The 22,711-nt window shown below is 35.7% G+C and overlaps 1 protein-coding gene across 1 annotated transcript in view; it reads right to left on the bottom strand.

Moving 5' to 3' along the window:
* HMCN1 (hemicentin 1) overlaps positions 1–22,711 on the bottom strand; it is a 231,135-nt gene that overhangs the window by 128,999 nt on the left and 79,425 nt on the right. Inside the window, exons 10-20 of the mRNA XM_015813311.1 lie at positions 20,840–20,961; positions 18,006–18,281; positions 14,828–14,969; positions 13,859–13,986; positions 13,037–13,150; positions 12,383–12,541; positions 11,312–11,506; positions 9,767–9,865; positions 8,550–8,677; positions 5,848–5,992; positions 123–235 (exon numbers count right to left, since the gene is read on the bottom strand). Of these exons, the coding sequence (XP_015668797.1) occupies positions 123–235; positions 5,848–5,992; positions 8,550–8,677; positions 9,767–9,865; positions 11,312–11,506; positions 12,383–12,541; positions 13,037–13,150; positions 13,859–13,986; positions 14,828–14,969; positions 18,006–18,281; positions 20,840–20,961 (1,621 nt within the window). The remainder of the gene's footprint in view (positions 1–122; positions 236–5,847; positions 5,993–8,549; positions 8,678–9,766; positions 9,866–11,311; positions 11,507–12,382; positions 12,542–13,036; positions 13,151–13,858; positions 13,987–14,827; positions 14,970–18,005; positions 18,282–20,839; positions 20,962–22,711) is intronic.

The following is a 22,711-nucleotide window of genomic DNA, read 5'->3' as shown; positions in this document are numbered from 1 at the left end:
CTATTCGTATTAAATGGTAGCATATGCTGTCTGGACAGGATGTAAGCTATCAATATTTTAAGTACATAAATACACCTAACTCATTAAAGTTCCAGTTCAGTTGATCAAAACATTGCAATTACCTTGGACCATACTATGGATGGCATAGGAACTCCACTGGCTTTGCAAGGCAATGTAAGTGGAACATCTTCTATAGTACTAAATATCTGTTGTCCATGCTGGATCATGGGTGGAACTAAAAACAAAAATATGCAGATATCTTACAAATTACTTCTTATTACAGGTTATTTTACATGTTGCTGTCTATAATAAGGCATAATCCATTAATGCAGATATTCCATGCCAATCTTTCAATCTTTTTAAATTTCAGTCTTATTTAGATGTAATGGCATGTATAGGCAATGTAGCGTCCACAGCCAATGATGTGATGAAAAATACTCCTTTGGTACCCACCAGACCATCTGACCCACTTGACTTTTTTAAAAAAATTCTTTTAATTAAAATATTAAATAAGAAGCTAACATGCTGCAGATACTAGCTTCTTACACCATATTTGTATTTATGTGAATTTGAGCTCCACAAAGATCCAGTGGGATGTCAGAAAGAATGTGAGGAGATCTGTTAGTTCATCTTCTGGAAAAGGGTTTTTGTGGGTGGCTGTGTTCACTATGACAACCATTTCACAACCAAACAAATCTCCCATGTGGCCACTTCATAAGTGAACATGTAACATGTTCTCAGATATGTCCCCAGATTTCAAAGATGGCCATTCCTGCATTATGCCTTATATTTAGATTAGATAACAAGGAATGTCTTCCTTTGTCTCATACACAAAACATAATAACAAATGTGTTGGTTTGGGTTTTCTGATTCCCTAAGCCATAGCCAATAAAATAAACAAGTAGCTGGTATTATATTACAAAATTGACATTCCTATATAACAGGGGTGTCAAACTGCCGGCCAGTGGGCCGGTTTCATCATACCAAAGCCGCACCCAACCCATTGCCGGGAATGCAAAAAGAGACGCGATATGTTGTGACACGTGACGTGACGTGATGAGTTTGACACCTGTGCTATATAACATAGGAGGAAAGTGATGCTGAATGATAACTAAAGCAATAACATACAACTTTGTTTTTAGAAATAGAATTTGTGAAACATTTGCACAGGAGAATCCTAGAATGAAATTAAGCCGTAAGTAGAATAGATTTAAAATATGTAACATGTCTTTATCACAGTGCAGTACAAATGAAAAAAAAATCACAATATTCATCCACAATAATTACAATATTCTATTCAATAAAATTAATTCACAATATAACAAAAAACCAGATAAAACAAATACAACTAAAAGAAATAAAGCATAACAACCATACATATTTAAAGGACTATCCTGCAATATTGTAGAAGCCATAACATTAAATATTAACAAATACAACTTGAAAATTCCTAATCGTAATGACAGTAACTAGAGTAACATAACCAGAGCCTGAACCCTCTTAACCCCCTTTTGTCAATCCTATGAAGCAGACCAGACCAAGAAACAGACTTCACAGAAGACTAAAAACTACTTTTATTTAGATTGGCTATACTAACACAATCTTGCAAATCTGATTGTGCTTCCTCTCTTCCCTTCACATAAATTAGGAGCATGTCTGACTGACAGGCTTTCACAAAATGTCTGCATTCTTTGGATTTAATCCATAACTAGCTCCTTATCACTTTGGCAATGGATATTGCCTATCTCCCACATGGTTATTCTCTTTTATCACTACATCTTTTGAAGACCATCAAAAAGATGAAAGGAAGTGTCATGCCCAACATAGATCTGAAAGATTCTGATGCTGAAGAACCTGTTCTAGATATGTCAGACAGATGTCAGCCCCAGGAATTAGCAAACAATTGAGCCCCTGAGAAGGCAACTTGGAATCATCCAGAGTAGCTGTGCTGGTGGTGGAACAAGGAGGGTCCAGATTCAGAACAATCTTTCAGTGCCTGCATGTCCCAAACAGACACAAACAGCAATGCAGAAGTGCTCCACACACCTCCTTATCAGGCAAGAGAGACACGAACCTTAAGTGAACCTCCTCCCCAGTGGTAGTCTATATGAGGGCTCCTGGTAACCAGCATCTCTTAATTGGGAACAACCAATCCAACCAGACCCTGTGCATTCAAGCTTTGAAATCCAAGTATTCCGAAATTTGATCTTCATTGACCAACATTTCTGTGAACACCCTAAACCTTCACCAGGCTTCCCATTGATTTGGACTTATTGCAAGCAAACTCTCTTTTCTTGCAAAGTATGCACGCATGGTAGTGCTGCTGGTCACTGCTTATAACCCTTTCCAATGCAAAATAAACTTCTGAAAGTCTATTCATATCACTCAATCCAGAGGGTCTTAAAGAACATGAAGGTTGTAGGGAGAACAAAAGAAAAATGAAGACTAGACTGGGAATGGGGATGGGGGAGGGGGTTGCGACTGGAGGGCTCTAAGTACAATCATCAACCATTTGAATTGGGATTTGCAATCTTTAAAGGAGGCTTACATTAAAATCTCCAGAATGTGTTCAAATGTAATAAAATACTAATAAGTGTAATAAAGTGTAATAAATAAAACAAAATCTTCAATAAGACTTTTATAGCATGAATTCTTTATAGATACAGTATGATTTTCAATGATAATAGAGTGCAAATGTATTCACAATTGTAAGATTTCTTTGACAAGTTTTCTCATGAAGAAGCATGACATACTTAACTTGGAAAGCATGACAAGTATTTGGGGGGGAAATACAAACATCTAGAGTGTTTCCAAATGGCTGCATTAATCAGTTCACTGTGCTGACACCAAAGCCATTCCAGATCTAACTTGATATGTGCCCATCCTTCCCTTGTCTGATTCCCTGCTGAATAAAAGTCTGCTTTTTCCTTGAACGCTGTAAGATTATCAACATTATTCTAACACTGAGAACTTTTGCCATATCTCTGCAGTCCAAAAGGACCAGCTCTTTCTCATTGCAGGGTTCTTGTCCTCTCTTCCCAGGGGCCTGCATTCAGCTTCAGCATTACCTTTGTATCTGAAACCAGGTGATACAGCATTTGAAACTAATCTTCTTTTCATCTTCCATTAGATGTTTAGCATCTTCTTGTTCATAAAGTTGCCCTAGACTGGTTTGTACATGTATTATTTCATTCCTGCCACACTATTCAGATGGTCTTTTTTGTGGACACTTTGTGCCATTGTGGTATCATTACGCTTATAGCCACCAGAAAGGTTTCTCTTTGCACTTTTGCCCCACATCATTTGCACACAAGCATCAAAACGAATTCTGCATACAGTTTTATTTATATGCCACATTAATCATCAGCTTACCACCTGTTTACGACAATCTTCCTTCACCACCGGTCTACAGAAACCAGTCAGTCAGATTTTTTTTATTCTGCAATCAGCTCCAGGGGTATCAAACTGCCGGCCCGTGCGCCGGTTTCATCATACCGGAGCCGCGCCCACCCCATTGCCGGCAATGGCAAAAAAGCTCCGATACGTCACGCGATGTCACGTGACGTCGCGAGTTTGACATATCTGAAACCATAACAATATGCATGTAGGTCATGGAGGCCAGGAACAAATCCCCTTTTGGGGGGGGGGGAGATTTGCAAAGCTATTTTCATTTGTGCATTATCAGAGCATGTTTAGATGTACTAGAGTTTGGGAAATGCAAGTGAGCACAAAAGACACCTAGCTGCTGGTTGACTTAAAGGTAGTGATGATAAACATAACCATGGAGAACTAGGAATGTCAATACTGAACCACAAAAAAATATAGACACTTCCATGACAGTACTAAGAAGAAGCAAAAGTAAAGACAACACATGTTTAATGGTTCCTTTTACATGCATACTGTGAAGCCCTGACAGATGCATGGGCAAGGGACCATATTATCTGGTTTTTTGCATGAAAAGTTAGAGCAGGGGTGTCAAACTGCCAGCCCGCACCCACCCCATTGCCGGCAATGGAGAAAAGGCTCCGATACGTTGCGTGATGTCACGTGACATTGCGAGTTTGACATGTCTGAGTTAGAGCAATAGTAAAAGGATGTCTCCAATCAGAGATGAAAAAGTAACTTTCATACAGGTGGCTTCCCGATTCACATCTGATATACCTCCAGAAAGCATGCAAAACATTATATTATCATCTTAAGGATGGAGCATCAATGCTACCCATTCACAGACCTACATAATGATCTGTAGAGAACTTTTGCAGAAAGATAAGGATGGAAAATAATATCCACCTGCTGAAAAATGAAAATATTTCAAATAAGCTTATCAGCTGTTATTCCTTTTGTTTAAAGATCTCTGTGTTAATAGTATAAATATACAGATTTGCTTTGTAAGTCTTTGATATTTTGAATAGTTATCACAACCTTTTCTATCAATTCTTAACATGCTACCAAAAACAATCCTCACTTGCAAAAACTTAGGAAAAATAATTTGCTGCCTCCTTGTTAGACATTTTACTGTTTGTTTCAAGCATTCATCTCTTGATTTTACACAGATTTTTTTTAATTATGATGAATGACGCTACTGAAAAAAGGTGGGACACTACAAATCCTCTGTGCTTACTCTGATCAGCATAGCAGTTTTTATTAAAAAAATGATACTAGTTGTTTCTTTAAACCACACCACCCAATTCACTAGCTTCTTTTTAATCCTTGATCAAACCTTTTAAACTGCATTTGGATAATTCTTTCATCTGACTGTTTTATTAAAAAATAACTATGTCTGCAGAAACAATTATTACTTCAAAACATTCATACAGAGAAGACCTATTTTTGGATAGCATTTTATTCACATGTTCTGTTTATCCAGAACATTGTACGATCAGAACATCTTACACACTTGGTGAGACACAGATGTCTTCTTCCACTTTGAAGCAATTCATGCAATGGAACTTTCAGTGGGAAAAATCAAAATTGTGTTCGGAAGACCTTTTCTGGATACAAAGAACTTTTCTTTCACATAGCCGTTTATCATACTCTGCATGCACAAGAACTTTAACATACATATACATCTCATCTGCCTTTCATGAGCAGCTGGAACCAGTTTATTACCTTCAGCATTCCAACAAAGCTCCTTAGCTATACTTACCCTATGAAATGAGAAATTTACATAATATATGTGTTGGATCTATTTGTAATTGAAAACACAGAACATATTGAAGATTTTATTCCTTTACTCCACAAGCTATTGCTGACTTATCAAATCAAAACATTTTTATAGTGAAAGACCAGCAGAACACTGCTTATTATGAGGATGAATATGAGAAAAAGACATGACCATAGACTATAGTTCTCATGAATGATTATTTAATATATTTCTTTTGCTCTTTGAGGGCAAAAGAATAAAGTAGAAAGATAGCAAACAGGGAACCAACTGAGGAAGACAAAATTGCAGAATTTTGAGAAGTGGAGATTTTGCTTTCCCTTTTCTTATCCTATGAACCCTGTAGGAAGTTTCAAGAAGAGGCTGGGTTGAGTAAAAACATGAACTACAATGCACTGCATGACGGCAGTTCTATTCATTTCTGTATTCACTTGAAAGCAATCTCTCAATGATTAAATTCAGGCTGCTGGTAATGTCAGATCTTGTTCCTCATCAACTAGCAGACTACTGGGAACTGGCAGATTATATGAACAGGCCGTTGCTCAGTCATCTGAACTGATCATTTGCAGAGTTTTTAAACTTAGTGTGCAATTTCAGTGACAATCTACCAATCATCGTGGGATGAATGGAGTACTAGTGAAATCTTAACACTGAAAAGTAATGAAAACACTAAACGTTTCACTCACCAAAGACATTGACAGTGGTTGTTTTGTTGTCTGTCCCAGAAACACTGCTGGCCATGCAACTGTAGTCTCCAGCATCCTGTAGTCGAACTCTTTCAAGGTGAAGACTCCCATCACTCCGGAGGCTAATATAAGGAGTCTGGACCACCTAGAGTTGGAGTGGGGAAGGCAGTTAAGACTTATCTCCATTCTCCATTTAGTCTGGTCATTTACACCTGGCATATTCTGGGTTTTAAAAAAATATAACCAATGTTTTCCAGCTAGGTGACTTAAATGAGAACAATCTTGCAGGATTTTGATTTTGCTTCTTTTTTCAACCGTTGAAGATAAACAAGACCATATGACTATCTCTTTCTTACACCTGGACACCTAGACCCATTTTGCATCTTTTAGGTACAGGATCACCCAGAGTTCAGAAAGTGCTTTTTACTTCTGTGTTCTTCTTTCTCCTCTAAATGAAAAACATGAGAGATTGGGAAAGTGAAGGAAGCAATAAATGGCTTCAAATCATATGCAAAGCTTGACTTTTTCAACTGGAATATAGCAAAAGTTTGACTCCTTTCATGGCTTCCATAATAGAATACCAAAGGGTATTAAAACAGTGATTCAGTCTAAGGGCTGCATATGGAATTATCTCCCTTTGAAGTCTGTAGACTTTCCTGGATCGTATGGTTCCGATTTTCTTGTTTCTGGTTGTAGCATAGTTTCATTGAATTAATTATCAGTACATATTTAAGAAGAGTTTTCCTGTCTTTGTCAGGGCCACTGGAATGTGCAGCTTATTTTCTCCACAACTTTCCATTCTTTTATCCTATAAATTACAAGCATAACTACACATTGCAATGCTCATGCATCATAATAAAACTTCTGCTTATCTTCACAAGCCTATAACAAACCATTCTGTGGGAGATAAAATTAACTTATACTTTTTATATATGTAAAACAATTTACACAAATGATTCTCCTGAAAGGAAAACATGATTATTGTGTACAGATTAAATCAAACTACCTCTACATCAAACTTAAAATTAGAAATCCCCCATTACAACTTCAGCTGAAAGGAAGATTAATGAAACATAATATATTTCTGCTTATCTTTATCTCCAACTGGTGAAGTTATCCTTTGCACAATTCAAATGTAATAATTTCCAGGTGAAATTAATTTACAGTCTTAACTATGGGTGTCAAATAGCAAATTAGCACAACACAAAAATGCAGGTATCATATTACAACCATAGGAAGTTATTACATATGTGGTTACACCTGTCAGGTATCTTAGTCAGTTGGAGTCAGTAAACCACCGAAAAGCACTCTCACTTGCACAGTGCCATGCGTTTCCATTGGCCGTCCTTACAGCAAGTATAAAAAGACACCATTGGCTGAAAGACTCTACTCCTGTGGCTCAGGAGAGGTGGAGACCACTGGACACATACTCCTTCGATGTTCCTTCTATAGAGCTATTCGGAAAAACCACATCCTCCCCATAATTGATAGGTATCCTGGTCGTTCAGAAAGTATTTATGTCCAGTGGCTGCTTAAAGACGAGCAGGCAGTGATCACGGCTCAGGTGGCTAGATTCTGCGCAGCAGTATTGGGATTCGCCAGAAACATAAATAAACATTTTAGATTTTTTTAATAATCCTTTATAATTAATTTTATTATATGTTTTTATCCAGCATTAGACTATACTCAATGTATTTTTATTGTCAGTTTTTCTGAAGGTAGCTAGTTTTTTTTAGACTGTCTGTAAAACTAGGCAGACCTTGGTCACCCATTGATTACATCATTAATTGTAATATATTGTTATGTCTTCTTGTGTTGGTTCTGTTTAGTTTTGTTTTATTTGAATGTTTAATTTATGTGTTGGTCTTTGGCTATAATAATAATAAATTTTAATTCAATTGAACCGCAGGAAGCATAGGCATATCATGATTGTGGCATCATTTATTAGATAAGATTTTTCAAAATTTGTAAGAATTCTGAGGTGTCCCCTAAGACTTATTGCTTTCCTACTTCTCACAAAGACTATCCCTGCTAAATGCACTTTGACGAGTATCTAAAGCAGTGGTTCTCAACCTTTTTAATGCCGCGACCCCAACCGGTCGTAAGTCGAGGACTAAACCGGTCGTAAGTCGAGGACTAAACCGGTGGTAAGTCGAGGACTAAACCGGTCGTAAGTCGAGGACTACCCAACCGGTCGTAAGTCGAGGACTTTCCCTGCCCGGGAGCACCGTGCATGCGTGGTTCCGCCCCCTGCGCCGGCTGAGGCGTAGCTGGCAAGCGGCAGAGACGGAGCAGGCAGACCACCAGCTGGCCCAGCCCAAGGGAGGTAAGGCACCCGCTGGAAAAGGGGAAAAATGGCGGACAAAAAAAATGGCGGACAAAAAAAATGGCGGACAGCCTTGCTGGCGACCCCCATGAAATGGTTGATCGACCCCAAATGGGGTCCCGACCCACAGGTTGAGAACCACTGATCTAAAGCTTACGCTAAACTGACTTTCCCAAGTCATTTAGCAGGAAATTTCACTGAGTCAGAAAACAGCCTCCATGCAATACTGTAAATTATGCCCATGTGCTTTTTTTTTAAAGATCTGCATATAAAATGAAATGCTCTTATTCACAAGAGTTCATATTTCACCAGTATTTAAACTTTAGGACATCAGTTTAAGGAGAAAACTATAAAAGATATTCAAATATTATCTTACCACCATGCTACTTTTAATCCATTTCCGCTCTGGGATTGGGTTCCCTGCCAGCAGTACACATGACAGAGTCAGTTGCTGTCCTTCAATGACATTAGCTGTTGCAGGACTCCTTGCAATTAGAGGTGCAACTATATACAAAGAGGGACAGGAAATGAAAAATTATCATAATACAAGAATTGTTTATGTTCCTATAAAACTGCACAAAAAAATCCATCTTCTCAAGAAAAATCCTAGACAGCAAAACATTTCTCAAAAATGGATTACTTTAACTGAATTATAAATAAATCTACTGAACCACTGATTATATTCATACTGTATGGAGACCATGAATCTCAAAATAATCTGTTATCTATTACAGCATGCTACTTCCATTTTTATTTAGTTGTTTTTTATGGTTGGTCACACAGTCAGCCAGATGTTTTGATTGATTTGGCATTTATCCACCTATTGAGTCCTTCCCAAGGACCTGGTTTATTATTATTATATACACACAATGTGAAATTACAGCTGCCAGTTCTGTAGCTGATGTTGGCCTTCATACGCATCAAATTCTTCCCAAGAACCTAAGATATTGTAATGTATTGGTGTAGTACATGTGCAGATCCAGGCCGAGTAGAAAGATGGAAATGTTGCCCATGTGCAGATTTTCTTAGTGTAGTCCAAGATTTTTTTAGTATGGCACCTAGTGTGCTGATAACCATTGAGACCACCTTGACCGATTTATGCCATAATCTTTCAATTTTGAATTTCATAACTTGATATTTTATGATCTTCTCCAATTCTTTGCTTTCAATTCCACTATATCTGGGTATCTTCACATCAATTATCCACACTACCTTCTTTTCAGGAAGGAAGGAAGGAAGGAAGGAAGGAAGGAAGGAAGGAAGGAAGGAAGGAAGGAAGGAAGGGCAATTGTTTTGTATTCATGAAACTGGTTTCAAGCTGATATAGGTTATACGTAAAATCAAAGATAGAAGTATTTCAATGCTCCTCAGAAAGAAATCTAACTATGGAATTATTTATTATTTATTTATTCAATTCTTGCTCTAATTTCTCAATAAATGATTTACCCAAAAATAAAATTTGGTTTAAATTTAACACAAATGTGATTCTGAACATAACTTTAGAGCATGGTGTTGTTCCACACACTATAAGCCCTAAAGCCAGTGGAAAACACTTTATTTCTATATTGAAATCTCGTATTATTAGTTCATTACCAAGTCCTGTCACAGTAACTGTAGCTGGGCTTGAGGTAATCTTTCCAAACTGGTTTTCAGCTTCACAGACATATGTTCCTTCATCATTAACCCATAAATCTAAAATTGTATAGAAGTTTTAAAAAGACAAAAACAAGCATTAAGTTTTTTTGTATTAAAAACATTATCCTTAAACAAGGAGATCTGCAAATATACATTCCCTTTTAATACTATTTTTCCAGCTATGTTAAGCTAAATCTAAATGTAGTTCACATCATTGTGACAGCCTGAAAGCGATTGCAGAGTTCTTCCACCTGTCCTGGTTGTTGGGATACGAAGATGCCCCTCTAACCATTTACTGAGGACAAGCCTCACATCAGTGTCTCCAACTGATTGTCAGGCGGATGCTGAGTCAGGCTGGAGCTAAGGTGTTCCATTCTGAAAGTAGCATTTTCTCTGCTGGTTCAGCAGATGATGTCCAGCACAGACCTTCTATAAAGACACTGAGGAGAAGTCTTTGGAAAACAGCGATTTGCTGAGCTCCAATGGTTCAGTGCAGATCTTCCCATAGTTGGAGGATTCTGCATCTCCATGGCCATTTTTGTTGTGACTGCTACAGTTGGAACCACACAGTTTCTTGTTCTTTCTCATAGGTTGGGATGGTTCTGCCTTATGCAACATCAATCATAGGAGATCGACATGCCCATTAATAAGTAAAAATAAAAAGGCAGATCTTAATTCAGCAACTCTTTCCCTTTTTGAGTAGAAAGAGTACATAGACAGGTGTAGACAGGCCATCCTGGCCCAGACTTCAGAGCAAATTGAGGTGAATTCAAGAAAGCTCACTTTGGCAGAATATTGCACATTGAATGAGGCTTACTGTGTGATTTCCTGACCTCAAGGATTTAGCAGACAATTCTATAGTGGTATTATAAAATATTCTGGATATAAACTGGGTTATTCTACTCTTCCACCAGCTGTATTTCTTGAGGTTTACGTGCCCCCTCAATAGAGAAGCAGTACAGAATGGACATATTTGTTCTGAAGTAAATCCTGTATATTTGGTAGAACCATAGGATCAACAGCAAGAATAATAGGGAGGAGACTCAAGCAATATTCATAGGAAGGCTAGTTTCAATTGAAGGGAGGGAATCATGAGACTCCATCCCACCCCAGGGGAGCCATTGGTGATTTATTTTATATTCAGTAAGTGGTACAAGATGGGAGAGAGAAGGCTAGTATGGATTCTACCAATTACTGCCCTGAATCTACACCATATTGTAGTATGTGTAGGCAGCAACAGTAACTATCAGAGGTAGGCTTTGAGGGGAGTGCTTTTCATACCAACACATTTTCTTCTAGATTCAGGGATGGAACAGAAAAGCACATTACCACAGATGTTTGAATGAGGCCACAAATAGTCACATAAGACTATTTGTGGGCTCATTCAAATATCTGTGGTAATGTGCTTTCCCACCCCTGAGTCCAGTGGAAAGCATGTTGGTATGCCTGAGTCTAGAGGAAAGCATTCTGGTTTTCTTAATACATAAGATGGTGTCTACATACTGTGAATAGAAAGGGCTCCTGTTCTGAGTTGACTGACAGAGCTAACTGCAAAATGTCTTGAGAAAAGTGGGCTGCCATCCAACCGCTGCCACTTCACCTTCGGTTCTGGATAACCCTGAACATAGCAAGCCAATGTTATGTTTGAGCCAATATCCATAGATACATCACTAGGTTCTTGTGTGAAAACTGGAGGAGCTATAAAAGGAATACAGAGGAAGACAAAAATTGTAAAATTGTCAATACAATTTTAATATATTTTTTAATTAAGATCAGATAAGGGACCCCAAACCTTCAATACTGACTCAGAGCCCATTCACATAAATTATTTGCCTTTGTCTAGGTTTATTGGCACAATACCGCCAAGTTCTCATGATATGACTGCAGGTCTGTAGCTGATTACTTCTAACTTAATTTGGGAGCTGGCTAAAATGCTTTGAGAATAGATCTGCAGCATTACTACTAGAGTTGTGAGATGAGTAGTTTCCCATTGCCAAGAACTCTGGCCTCATCCTGTCTCTGTCGAAGATACTATTATCTCAATTTCATGGTTCCAGAATTATTCTGAAGGAACATTTGAGAATTCAACACACTTTCAAACATTCTTATAAACATTGTGCACTCTTCCAATATAAACTGTATTTGGACAAAGTGGGGTACCATACAGACATACTTGCTGCATGGTTTCTGAATATTATGTGCTTTATTTTGTAGCATGCACTTTCTTTCTGAAAGATGATACTGAAAGTTAGCAAATCCTCTGAAGCAGCACAGAAAGATGCAAGAAAATCAGGAATCACTCCCTCCCAGCATTGGGGAATCACTTTCCATCTACACAAAGTAAATTCATATAGTATCAAATAATACTAATACAATATTATCAATATGATAATAATAATAATAATAATAATAATAATAATAATAATAATAATAATAATAATAATAATAATAATAATAATAGCAAATACTATTCATGTAATATCCTTCATTGAATAAGTTACACTAATAGAATGGTTGGATCACATCTTGTACAAAATATCTAATTTGCATGCTTTGTTATAATATCATACTTACAGCCAACATCCAGAGTTATTTTATCAGATGCAGTTCCTGCAACATTTGTGGCAACACACATATAATCACCAGCATCCAGATCTTGTGTTTCCTGAATTCTCAGGGTACCCCGAGAGAAGTCAATAATAAGAAATTCTGTTGCCCTCAGCTCTAAATCCCCTAGATCAGGGAAAGAATAATGAAATTTTTGTTTAAATAATAATAATAAACACCTACTCAGGAAATTAAATAGCTTCCTTAGAGGAAGCCTAATGTTTCTATTGTTTTATAAATGTTAAGGAGACTTTACTGTCTGCCAATTTGTTGAAAACAAGCACTCATAAAATACAGTGATATTATCTCTGTAAAATTACAATGGAGTTTATATCAAACTTTGCCTAAGGAAAAAAAATTGAACATGAGCCAATGCATAGTCTGTAGAAGTGGTAGCTTTTAAAGCTTTTCTTCCCATATGCTCACTTCCTCTTTCCCAGATATTTAAGAAGGCCTCTCCCATGTAAGCTAATTTATGGTGCCAGTTTCAAGCTGTCCATAGGTACTATAATTTTAACTTATGGGGAATAGGTAAATGCATTTAAACAACAAAACAAGATATGGAAGTCATCACATTGACGATAGATACATTTTAAAATTAGTTCGGTTTTGTTCAGGTACCTTTAAACCATTTAATTAACGGAGGTGGGACCCCAGTGCTTTTGCATTCCATTATAGAGGTGTCTCCAAGGGCAATCAGAAGTTCATTTTGTACTACAGTCACCCGAGGGAACTCTGCAAGGAGCAAGAAAAGAAGCATTACAGATGTGGATGCCTGACTCACTTTTTCAATTTTTTTTAAACTGTACAACCTATGTTCTAATGTTTAGCATTGCTATTTCAGAGTATAATTATTAAAATTATCTATACATTGGAACAGTTAAATTAATGGAGATGCACTCCACTTTTATGAACAGTTTGAAGGTACCATATGTATATTCTACTTTACTTCCAGGAAGTTGGAAGCAGGCTATAAATAAATTGATATTTCATAATACTCCTATGAAGCAGGTTTGGTTGAGAGTAGCTGGCCGAAGGTTAGCTAAGGATGGAACTAGCTCTCCTGAGTCAAAACCTTTTTGATGCCAATGGAAAGGTTCATCTAAGTTTTCTCATTCATACATTGTATGTCTGTATTGTCATCATCTAGCATATGGTGGTTCCAGATCAGATTCTCAGTTTTCTTAGAATTAAAAAAGTTTAACCAGGAAGTAGAGTAACACAACATGTTTTTTTTTACATATCCTATGGCCTATTCTTAGACTTAGTCCCTTGTGGAATAATTTCAGAATGCTTAGGTAGATAGTTGAAAGTGGTCCCTTAAAAATAAACAAATCTTGAATCCATGTTCAAATAATCATACACCAATCACCAGCATCCACAAACTTTCTGACCTGCTGAAATTTGCAACAAATGTTTATTTATTTTGTTCCTTATACTTGCCAATGTATATGAGAACAGCTGTTTCTTTGACTGTTCCAGCTGCATTTTTAGCCAAGCAACCATAGACCCCTTCATCCTTGGGAACTGCATTCTTTATCATTAAAGTACCTCCAGGAGTTAACCTGTACCTGTTAATAAGAAATTGGTAGGTCAATCTGATACTCTTATTATTATTTTAAAAAGAAAGAATAAAACCACCACAACAGTTTGAAACAGTGCAGTTTTCATTTCTGCAAACATCATTCTGAATAAAGAACACATGGACCTATTTTACAGAGCAATTTTTAGAAAAGGCCTCTTGTTGATGTTTGAAAAGGTCTCAAGACTGTTTACCATTCAGATTGTCAGTCATTACAACAAAAGAAAAAGGTAAATGCATAAGTCCAATTACATAACCTAGACCCTTGAAATATTTCAGACACAATTCTCTATGCCCTTATCACTGGCTATGCTGGTTAAGACTGAAGAGAGAAAAGTTTTAAAAAATACTGAGGACCTCTACTCTGCTCTGATGCTTTGCTCGTCTTCTAACGTTGCCACTTGATGGGGTTCATTCTGGTTCACCCCACTCCTGACCAGATCTGTTGTAACACCATCCTATTCCCTTACTGCCTGCTGCTTTAGCCAAACAACTTGAGAGCCATTTACATGCCATTCCTGCTTATGGGCCCTTCCCATGTTTCTTCAGATAGGCTTTGCTGGTGTGAAATACATATAAATTCAGACAATGCAAATTATCAGGTAGCATCTTCCATGATCTTTTAAAAAATCGCACATTTAGAAATGCCTATGTATTTTCTGGCAGGCCAGCAGAGTTTTGAAATTGTAAAGTAAAGACCTCTGCTTATTAAATTTCATAATAGACATAAATTGCTAAATATTTTTTTCAGTCAAGAGAGTTTCATTAGTTTTTCTTCTCAGCAAAGGCAACATTGCTGGTGGGTAGAGGGAGAAAGACTCTGAACATACCTGTTGGATGCCATAAGAAAGATATCATTATGTGTCCACACCACAGTGGGCTTTGGGTAACCCGTTGCAGAGCAACTGATAGACACTTCAGACCCTTCAGTAAATGATTGGTTCTTGGGTGATACAATAACTTTGGGTGATTCTGTTAAATAAAATAGAACATAGTTTGATTATTGATGATTTTCTTCACCATTCTGCCTTGCATCTGTTTTTCTGCATGCATGGAAATTTTATATAATTCCCATAGTTATAACTTGAAATCCAGAAATAGTTTTATCACATTAATGCATCTGTATCAGACCAGTAATCCAGCCAATTCCCTACTGCCTACCCTTATTTTAAAAAAGGCTCACCTATGCTATCAAAAAGAAATAAACTCTGTATCTTAGACAATCTAAAAGGAACCTCTGACTCTCTTGGAAGGCACCAAGATGACTTTTTAAAATTCATCCTACATTAATCCAAAACAGTAAAAATATTGTATTTTTTTTATCTTGAGATTCACTTGAGAATTCCATTTGCATTCATTTGTGCCAGAGCCAAAAGAAAATAAGTTACAGGAAGAATTATTTTCACTAAAGTCCTAATGACTTTTCTTTAAGGGTTTTCACTAAAGTTCTGGGAGTATCAATTTCCCAATATTCATCTTCATATTTCCAGAAAACAATATTTTTTTCCTAACAGGAACATTGGTGTGAATGGCATATAGCAATAAAGGTTTGATTCTAGTGTTTTTAATGTATTATTTGATTCAATTAATGTTCATTGTTCAGTATATCTTAATCCATAAACCAGCTTGGAAATAATAATGATTTCCTGAGAAAAAATCACCAATCTCCCCATTTCATAGATAGAGAATGAGTACTAACCATGAATAAGTCTAAAAAATATTGGTCTTTTATATAAAATATTAACAGTCAATCTGGGTTGTTCCAATGTCGACATATGAGACACAGATAAGTAATTAACCCAGAATACTTCAGTGTCCAAAGACCCAACACTTTAGTTTACATTTGGTATAAATAGGGTTAAAAAACAATGAAGTTTCACAAGGATTGAATTTATTTATCATGCTAAGCCTTGAACAATGACTTGTTCAATTCTGGCTTAGCTGCTGTGGCATATTCACCATGCTTTATGAATTAGGACTATTTTCTAAATCCATTAGACCAGTATAGTTTGTTCCACAAAGCATGCTTAAAGCAAACAATGGCTTAGTATGATGTGTGATCTCATGTGGCAATTGTGTTTGCAATGGATTAATAAGGTGTTTTATGTGGCAAAATTAAGGAAAAGCAAGCATATGAGCACAACAAGCTCAGAATCCTGCTATCACTTTACATATATCCATCGTTCTCTATGCTTTATGAGTTTACTGCAGGAAATATCAATGAAACCTGAAGGTGACTTGCACTGCTATAAAAACATGTGCACAGACGGACACATCTGATAGGCTAAGCAGTTCTAGAATGAAAGACTGGGACCAAATCCAAATAGATCTATATACTTTTTCAATGTATCTGACAGAATTGTTCCAAAGTGATCTGCCATGTGGAATGTGGCCTGAGCTATTTTAATTCCTTTTTAAACATTGCCAGAAACAGACTAGGAGATGCTTTAAATGCTTTGTGGGTTGAAGGAAGATCAACTCTTCTAGTGAAATTTGGAAACTAAAATTGGTTCATGTGAAAGTACACACTGTGCTTGAACATCACCTCTTTTGACAATATGGTGTTATTTTATTACACAATACATGAGATATTCAGAAATCAGGTTCTTTGATTAAGAAATACACTTTGTATATTATAGTGGTTTGGCTTGCAAAAAGTCAACAAAAAATACTGCAACATCCAGCATACCAGCATCTGGAGCAATTACTAGCTTTGTTTTTTTTATCCCAGCAGTAGCCAAATGACAAGGATAAAAAAAAAACCAATATAGCATTATTCTCCCATGTGGCATGTTTCCTTTTTAATGGTGAAGGAGAAAAAAAAGTCATGTACAATGTCACAACACTGTGTTCATTCCCAGATCATTCTTTTCTCTTTGGACTCTCCTTCTCCTTCTTCGATTTAAGACATTTTCTCAAACATTTTCTTTTTCTTGGATTGGAATGTCCTGCTCAGAGTCACTCATATCTTGGTCACTGCTGGCATGAATGATTGCAATGCACTCTATATAGGGCTGTCCTTGAAAACTATCCAGAATTTGCAATTGGTCCAGAATATAGAGATGCAATTAATATGCCTGTATTTCAATATGACCATGTACTTCATGAGCTGCACTGGCTCCCTATAAGCTTCTGGGTGCAATTCAATGTGATTATAACCTTTAAGACCATTCAAGGTCTTATCTTGTTGGTCTAGTTTTCTTGGTATTGTTGGGTTTTTTGGGGCAGGAGGAGTTTAAAAGTAATTTTTCAAGAATAAATTCACAAGTTGAATTGCAGTCAATTCCAGGTCTTGTTTTTTCTTATTGAAAAGAACTTTTATTTCTTTGCCTGATGAATATATTGTCAGCTTGATTTTGATGCTGTCTGTCTGGTTTTATTCATGTATTCAGATAAGGGATTTGCAATAAATATTTAAATTTTCTTGGCAAAATTTTATTAGTCTTTCTCCTATTTTGTTTTATACATTGATTTTCCCATTATTCCAGATTAATTTGTTTTATACACTGATTTTCCCATTTATTCCAGGTGCTGTTCTAATTTTACTATACAAATACACACACACTGCAGCCACAAGTTGAGGACTACGTATATCATGTTGATATGGTCCTAGCTGTGATCCATATGGTATCTAAGTTATATTTGTAACCTGATTTTTTTTATATATCTTCAATTATATATATATATATATATATATATATATATATATATATATATATATATATATATATATATATATATATATATATATATATATATATATATAATATATTTAAATTGTAGCAAGGAACTACGTTTACTATTAATATTTATGCTAATACTTCAATATTACACTTTTATACTTTATTCCATGCTTCTAAACCCAAAACAGTTCTGATTTTTTATTTAAGAATAATTTATTAAATTTAAAATATATTTATTATAAAATAGAATTGATAAAAAACCAGATTAAAATGGCATTAACCGAAAAAAGAACAATGTTGCATATATATCCTTTTTTCATGTTACCTTGCACTGTAAGGAATACAGATGCCTTGGTGAAACCACCTTCATTAGAAGTCATACAGTTGTACTCTCCGGCATCTGAGATTTTGACTGTTTTGATTTCGAGAGAGAGATTGCTCATCATTCGCATTCTCAATGGCTCCAGGAATTTCACATTCCTATTATCTCTGTGCCAGGTGAGATTATAACGCACTGTGCTCATAGTTAAGCATGTAAGAATGGCTCTGGCACCAGGAGGGACAGTAACATTGTTAGGAACCTGTATGACAGGTGGGGGTTCTGTACAAGAAAACGAGAAAAGCAATATTCGTTTGATCAAAAAGTCAACGAAAGAGAAGTTGAAATCTTTTTTTAAAATTAGTTTATTCATAAAATGTGAAAATACAAAAGCAAATAGTAGGGGAGAACAGTAGAGGAAGGGAAAACAAAAAAAGGTGTAAAGAAAGGGAGGGGAAGAAACAAAAGGCATTGACTTCTGACTCTGTTGCAGTAAAATCAGACATTAAAATCAAATCTCAACTTTTTACATTTCTATAGTAGTATGCACTAGCCATTTCTTTATTGGCAAATCAGTCTAAACAGTAAAACCCAAAATCATAATATTGTTTTTTTCCACCTCAAGCACAAAATCCAGAAGCGGTTTCCAAGTAGAAACAAAAGTACTTATGTTCTTTTCTTTTCTCAGCACAATCAATTTGACCATCTCTGCTAATTCCATCAAAGAGAAGATGAATTCTCAATTAAATAAGCAAGAACTCCTTCTTGTTTTGAGTATCTCTCCATTTGGGCACTCATTGCTACTTCTCCTTCTCACTTGCTTCCTTGCTATTAGTCCATGTCATCTCCTCATCTGCTGTTACCTAGCATCAGAAGCATGTCTACCTCTTCCACTGCTGGATCCTCTTTCTTGCCTCAAAACCCATCTCATCCACTCACTTGACAGCCTACCAGTAATTATGCTTTTTCTACATGGAAGAAGCCCTCTCTTCTTCCTCTTCTTCCACCATCACAGTTTCCCATTAGGTGTTTTTTTAAGGAAAGAGTTCCTGAGAATATTATATGCAGTAAACAGCTGAACCAATCAAATGATATTTGGGGAAACATGTAACTATTGAGAGGCCCAGAGAAGCAAGAGCATGTTCTAGTGGCCACAAGAATGTACCAAAGCAGCTTCTGATTGGTTCAACTCCTACAACTTGTATTCCTAGGAGAGGTTTTTTTTCTTTTAAAAGATCATGCATTAAAAAATAAAAAATAAATAAATAATACCATTTTTGAGCAATAAAATCTGTTACCAGACTTTAAATATCAAAGTTTTATAGTCTCCCCAGGTTATGAAGACCTGTAGGAAAATATACCCTGTTAACAAAGGAGCACCATATTGGCAGTAAAATTCCTTTACTTTTTACTTTGCCTACTTTTATTTACAACTTTCCATTTATCTCCTTTAATAGATGTCTATGGAGATTCTCAATCATCCAGCTCATGATTGTCCCAGATGTGCTTTTTCCAAAAGGCACCTGGACTTCCTTGGGAACTGAAGAAGCTTCTTGGATAAGAAGCAAAATATTTTCAAAGCAAAAACCAGGAAATTCTAATTGCCTTTTGGAAAAAGCACCTTTGGGACTACCTTAATAGGATTTCTTTTATTTTTGAAGGCATGTTAATATAATGTGTATATATGTTAAAACTCTTGCTGTTGTATGACTCGGTCTCTATTCTTAAACTGTATAATTTTTAAATATTTATAGATTAATTTTTGTTATCAGCTGAGTTATTATATTTACCATATCTTATAATCTGTATCATATAATATGATACTCTCAGTCCTACAGATATTTCCTTGATTTTTTTCCATTAGGTAAAGTAGAGATGGGTAATCTTTCCTGCATTCACCTGAAGGAAATTTTTTTGTTGCTATACATTAATGATGGCTATAGTGTAAGTAAGCAATAGATTGAACATGCTAAACATAGGAAATAATTGTTTGCAGGCTATTTCTGAAATTTGTTGAAGGTTCACATAAGAGTAATCCAAAAGCTATGTATGGCTTTAGGATTATATGTTACTACTGAGGTCAATTTATTTATGACTGTATTATGAGAAATGATCACTCTAAATGAGATATAGGAAAATTGTGTAAACCACAGATGATTTAAAAATTTGTTCTTTGCAAGTGTCGAAATAAACTGATTTGATCCATACCTATCCTCCCTACACAGAACTAAGAAATAGCAATAGCATTATATATATATATATATATATATATATATATATATATATATATATATATATATATATATATATATATATATATATATATATATATATATATACCACTTCATAGTGTTTTATAGCCCTCTCTAAGTGGTTTACAGAGTCAGCATATTACCCCCAACAATCTGGGTCCTCATTTTACAGACCTCGGAAAGATGGAAGGATGAGTCAACCTCGAACCGGTCAGGAACAAACTCCAGACTGTGGGCAGAGTCAACCTGCAATACTGCATTTTAACCACGGCACCACCAGGGCTCTTAGTTTTTTAATCTGTCTTCATCATTATTAATAGTAGAAGTAGTATTACTATTAAATGTATTATAGCCACCACTCCAATGGTCTCTAATTGCTTACACAATATAGTTTAATTAAAGCAATTAAAAATACAGAATAGCCACTGTTATGCCACTTTCCCACATAAACATCTTAATTTACATGGCAAAATGTCTAAGACATATTTATAGGCCTAAGAAGTTCAAGTCAAAAATGCATTATAATCTGACTAGTTTTTTGTAAAATTGCACCACCACATGTGAGAAGCAATAGTAAATGGTGCTAACCTGATACATCCAAAAATGTCTCTGCATGTCCTGTTCCCGCAGTACTGCTAGCAATGCATTCATAATAGCCCTCATCCAAAAGAGCTACTTTGGCAATCTCCCAACTTACAATAGCAGATTCTCTGCAACACAATAACAACAAGAAAATATTCAGAAATACAGAAAATTTCTATAACCTTGGCTATGGAACCCCGTGTGCAAAATTTGCATTTCTTCCCTGCCATCTCCATAATCCATACCAAAAACAGGAAACTAGAACTGGAACCAAAGAAGCAGATTGAGTGAAGGACACTTATCGTTCAATCACATTTAGGCAAAAGGAGTTTGAGTTTCTACAATTTTTATGTAGTTTGGACTACCCAGTAATTTCATGTATTCTTTAGCCCTATCTTCTTTCACACTTAAACTAGCTCTAATGGATGATTATTCACAGACCTAAATTGTGCAAATAAAAAAGTTTCCAATTAAAGATTAAAAACACATTTCAACGCAACCAGGTTATGTCACTGAAAATACAGAACATTATGAATATAGGGTAGCTTCATGTTTTTAAAAGCATACATACTCTAATTATAATTTTATGAATTATACCATCTTTCCCACATGAAAATGTTCTCCCCAAAATTAATTTGATAGATGCTAAAAAAAAAACCTACTTCAAAATGCATTCCTCATAAATGTTGAATGTATCAATATATCAGAAGTGTTGCTTTAAAAAAAAAGAAAATCAAGCAATTGGTCTTTTCCCGATTGTAGACTGAAGAAATAAATCTGATGAAGTGTTTTCCAGGTCTCACACCAATTTTTTCACCATTTGGTAATTGCCAGATCTATTTAACTTCAATTCCCCTAATCCAAAATGTAATGGCAGCTGGAAAACTGAAGTACACTGTATCTGGAAGGTACCAGATTGGAAAAAACTGTCCTATATAATGTTATATGATTGGGCCTGAATCACTGAAAATAATAAAACTAATTTTGTGAAGGAACTATTATGATCAGACTATTAAAATATTATCTCTGCCTTCATGTAATCAGGAAAAACTGGCATAATATAGAACTTGAACTATTTTTAAAATTATTTATTGATTTATGAACAAATTTTAAAACATTTTTAATTTAATTGTATTTAAATTAATTTAATTGTATTCGATTAACTAAATTAATATTTCTAGTTCATAAAAAAACTAAAGACTTTTGGGGCAACAACAGAACAACCATGTAAAATCTCATTATTTCAGATGGGACTCTCAGTCAGGAAATCTTATTATTTAATGTAATCAACATGTAACAAGACATAAAAAAATCAAAAGAAAAAAACCCAAGCAATTGGATCACTGGAGTTTAAAAGTATAATTACACACCCAAGGAAGTATGTCTCTAGAATGACTTAATACAGCTTCACAAAAATATTGTTTAATAAATTGGCAGCAATTTACATAGTTGGATTACAACATCCATATTGTTAATTGATTAATTAAACAAATAACTAAAATGGAAATTAATCACACTATTGCTTATTTTGGAGGTACACAGGAAATCCCTCAAACTGTTTCTACTTTCTTTTTCATGTTTTAGTATTATGAAATGCAATTAGAGGATTCTTTGCTTAGACATAGAGTCTTAAAGAAAAATTATTGCTATTGTTTGAAACATATAATGCCTACAAAGAAATCTGGTCCACGACTCGGCGGAAAATCAGGCGGCGGCTTGGGAGACAACTGCCGCCGCAGCATTGGACCGAGTCGTGCCTTTGCGGCCTCTGACCCGACGTAGATCTCGATTGGCTCCCTGGTTTGCCGAGGAGCTGAGAGAGATGAAACGTCGGAAAAGATGCCTAGAGAGATGTTGGAGGGCCAGCCGAACCGAACC

This window comes from Protobothrops mucrosquamatus, unplaced genomic scaffold (genome assembly GCF_001527695.2).
Source record: "Protobothrops mucrosquamatus isolate PMUCROS unplaced genomic scaffold, P.Mucros_1.0 scaffold151, whole genome shotgun sequence".
Taxonomy (NCBI): Eukaryota; Metazoa; Chordata; class Lepidosauria; order Squamata; family Viperidae; genus Protobothrops; species Protobothrops mucrosquamatus.
The sequence above is the reverse complement of the archived record's forward strand: the minus strand, read 5'-3'. Positions and strand labels throughout refer to the sequence as shown.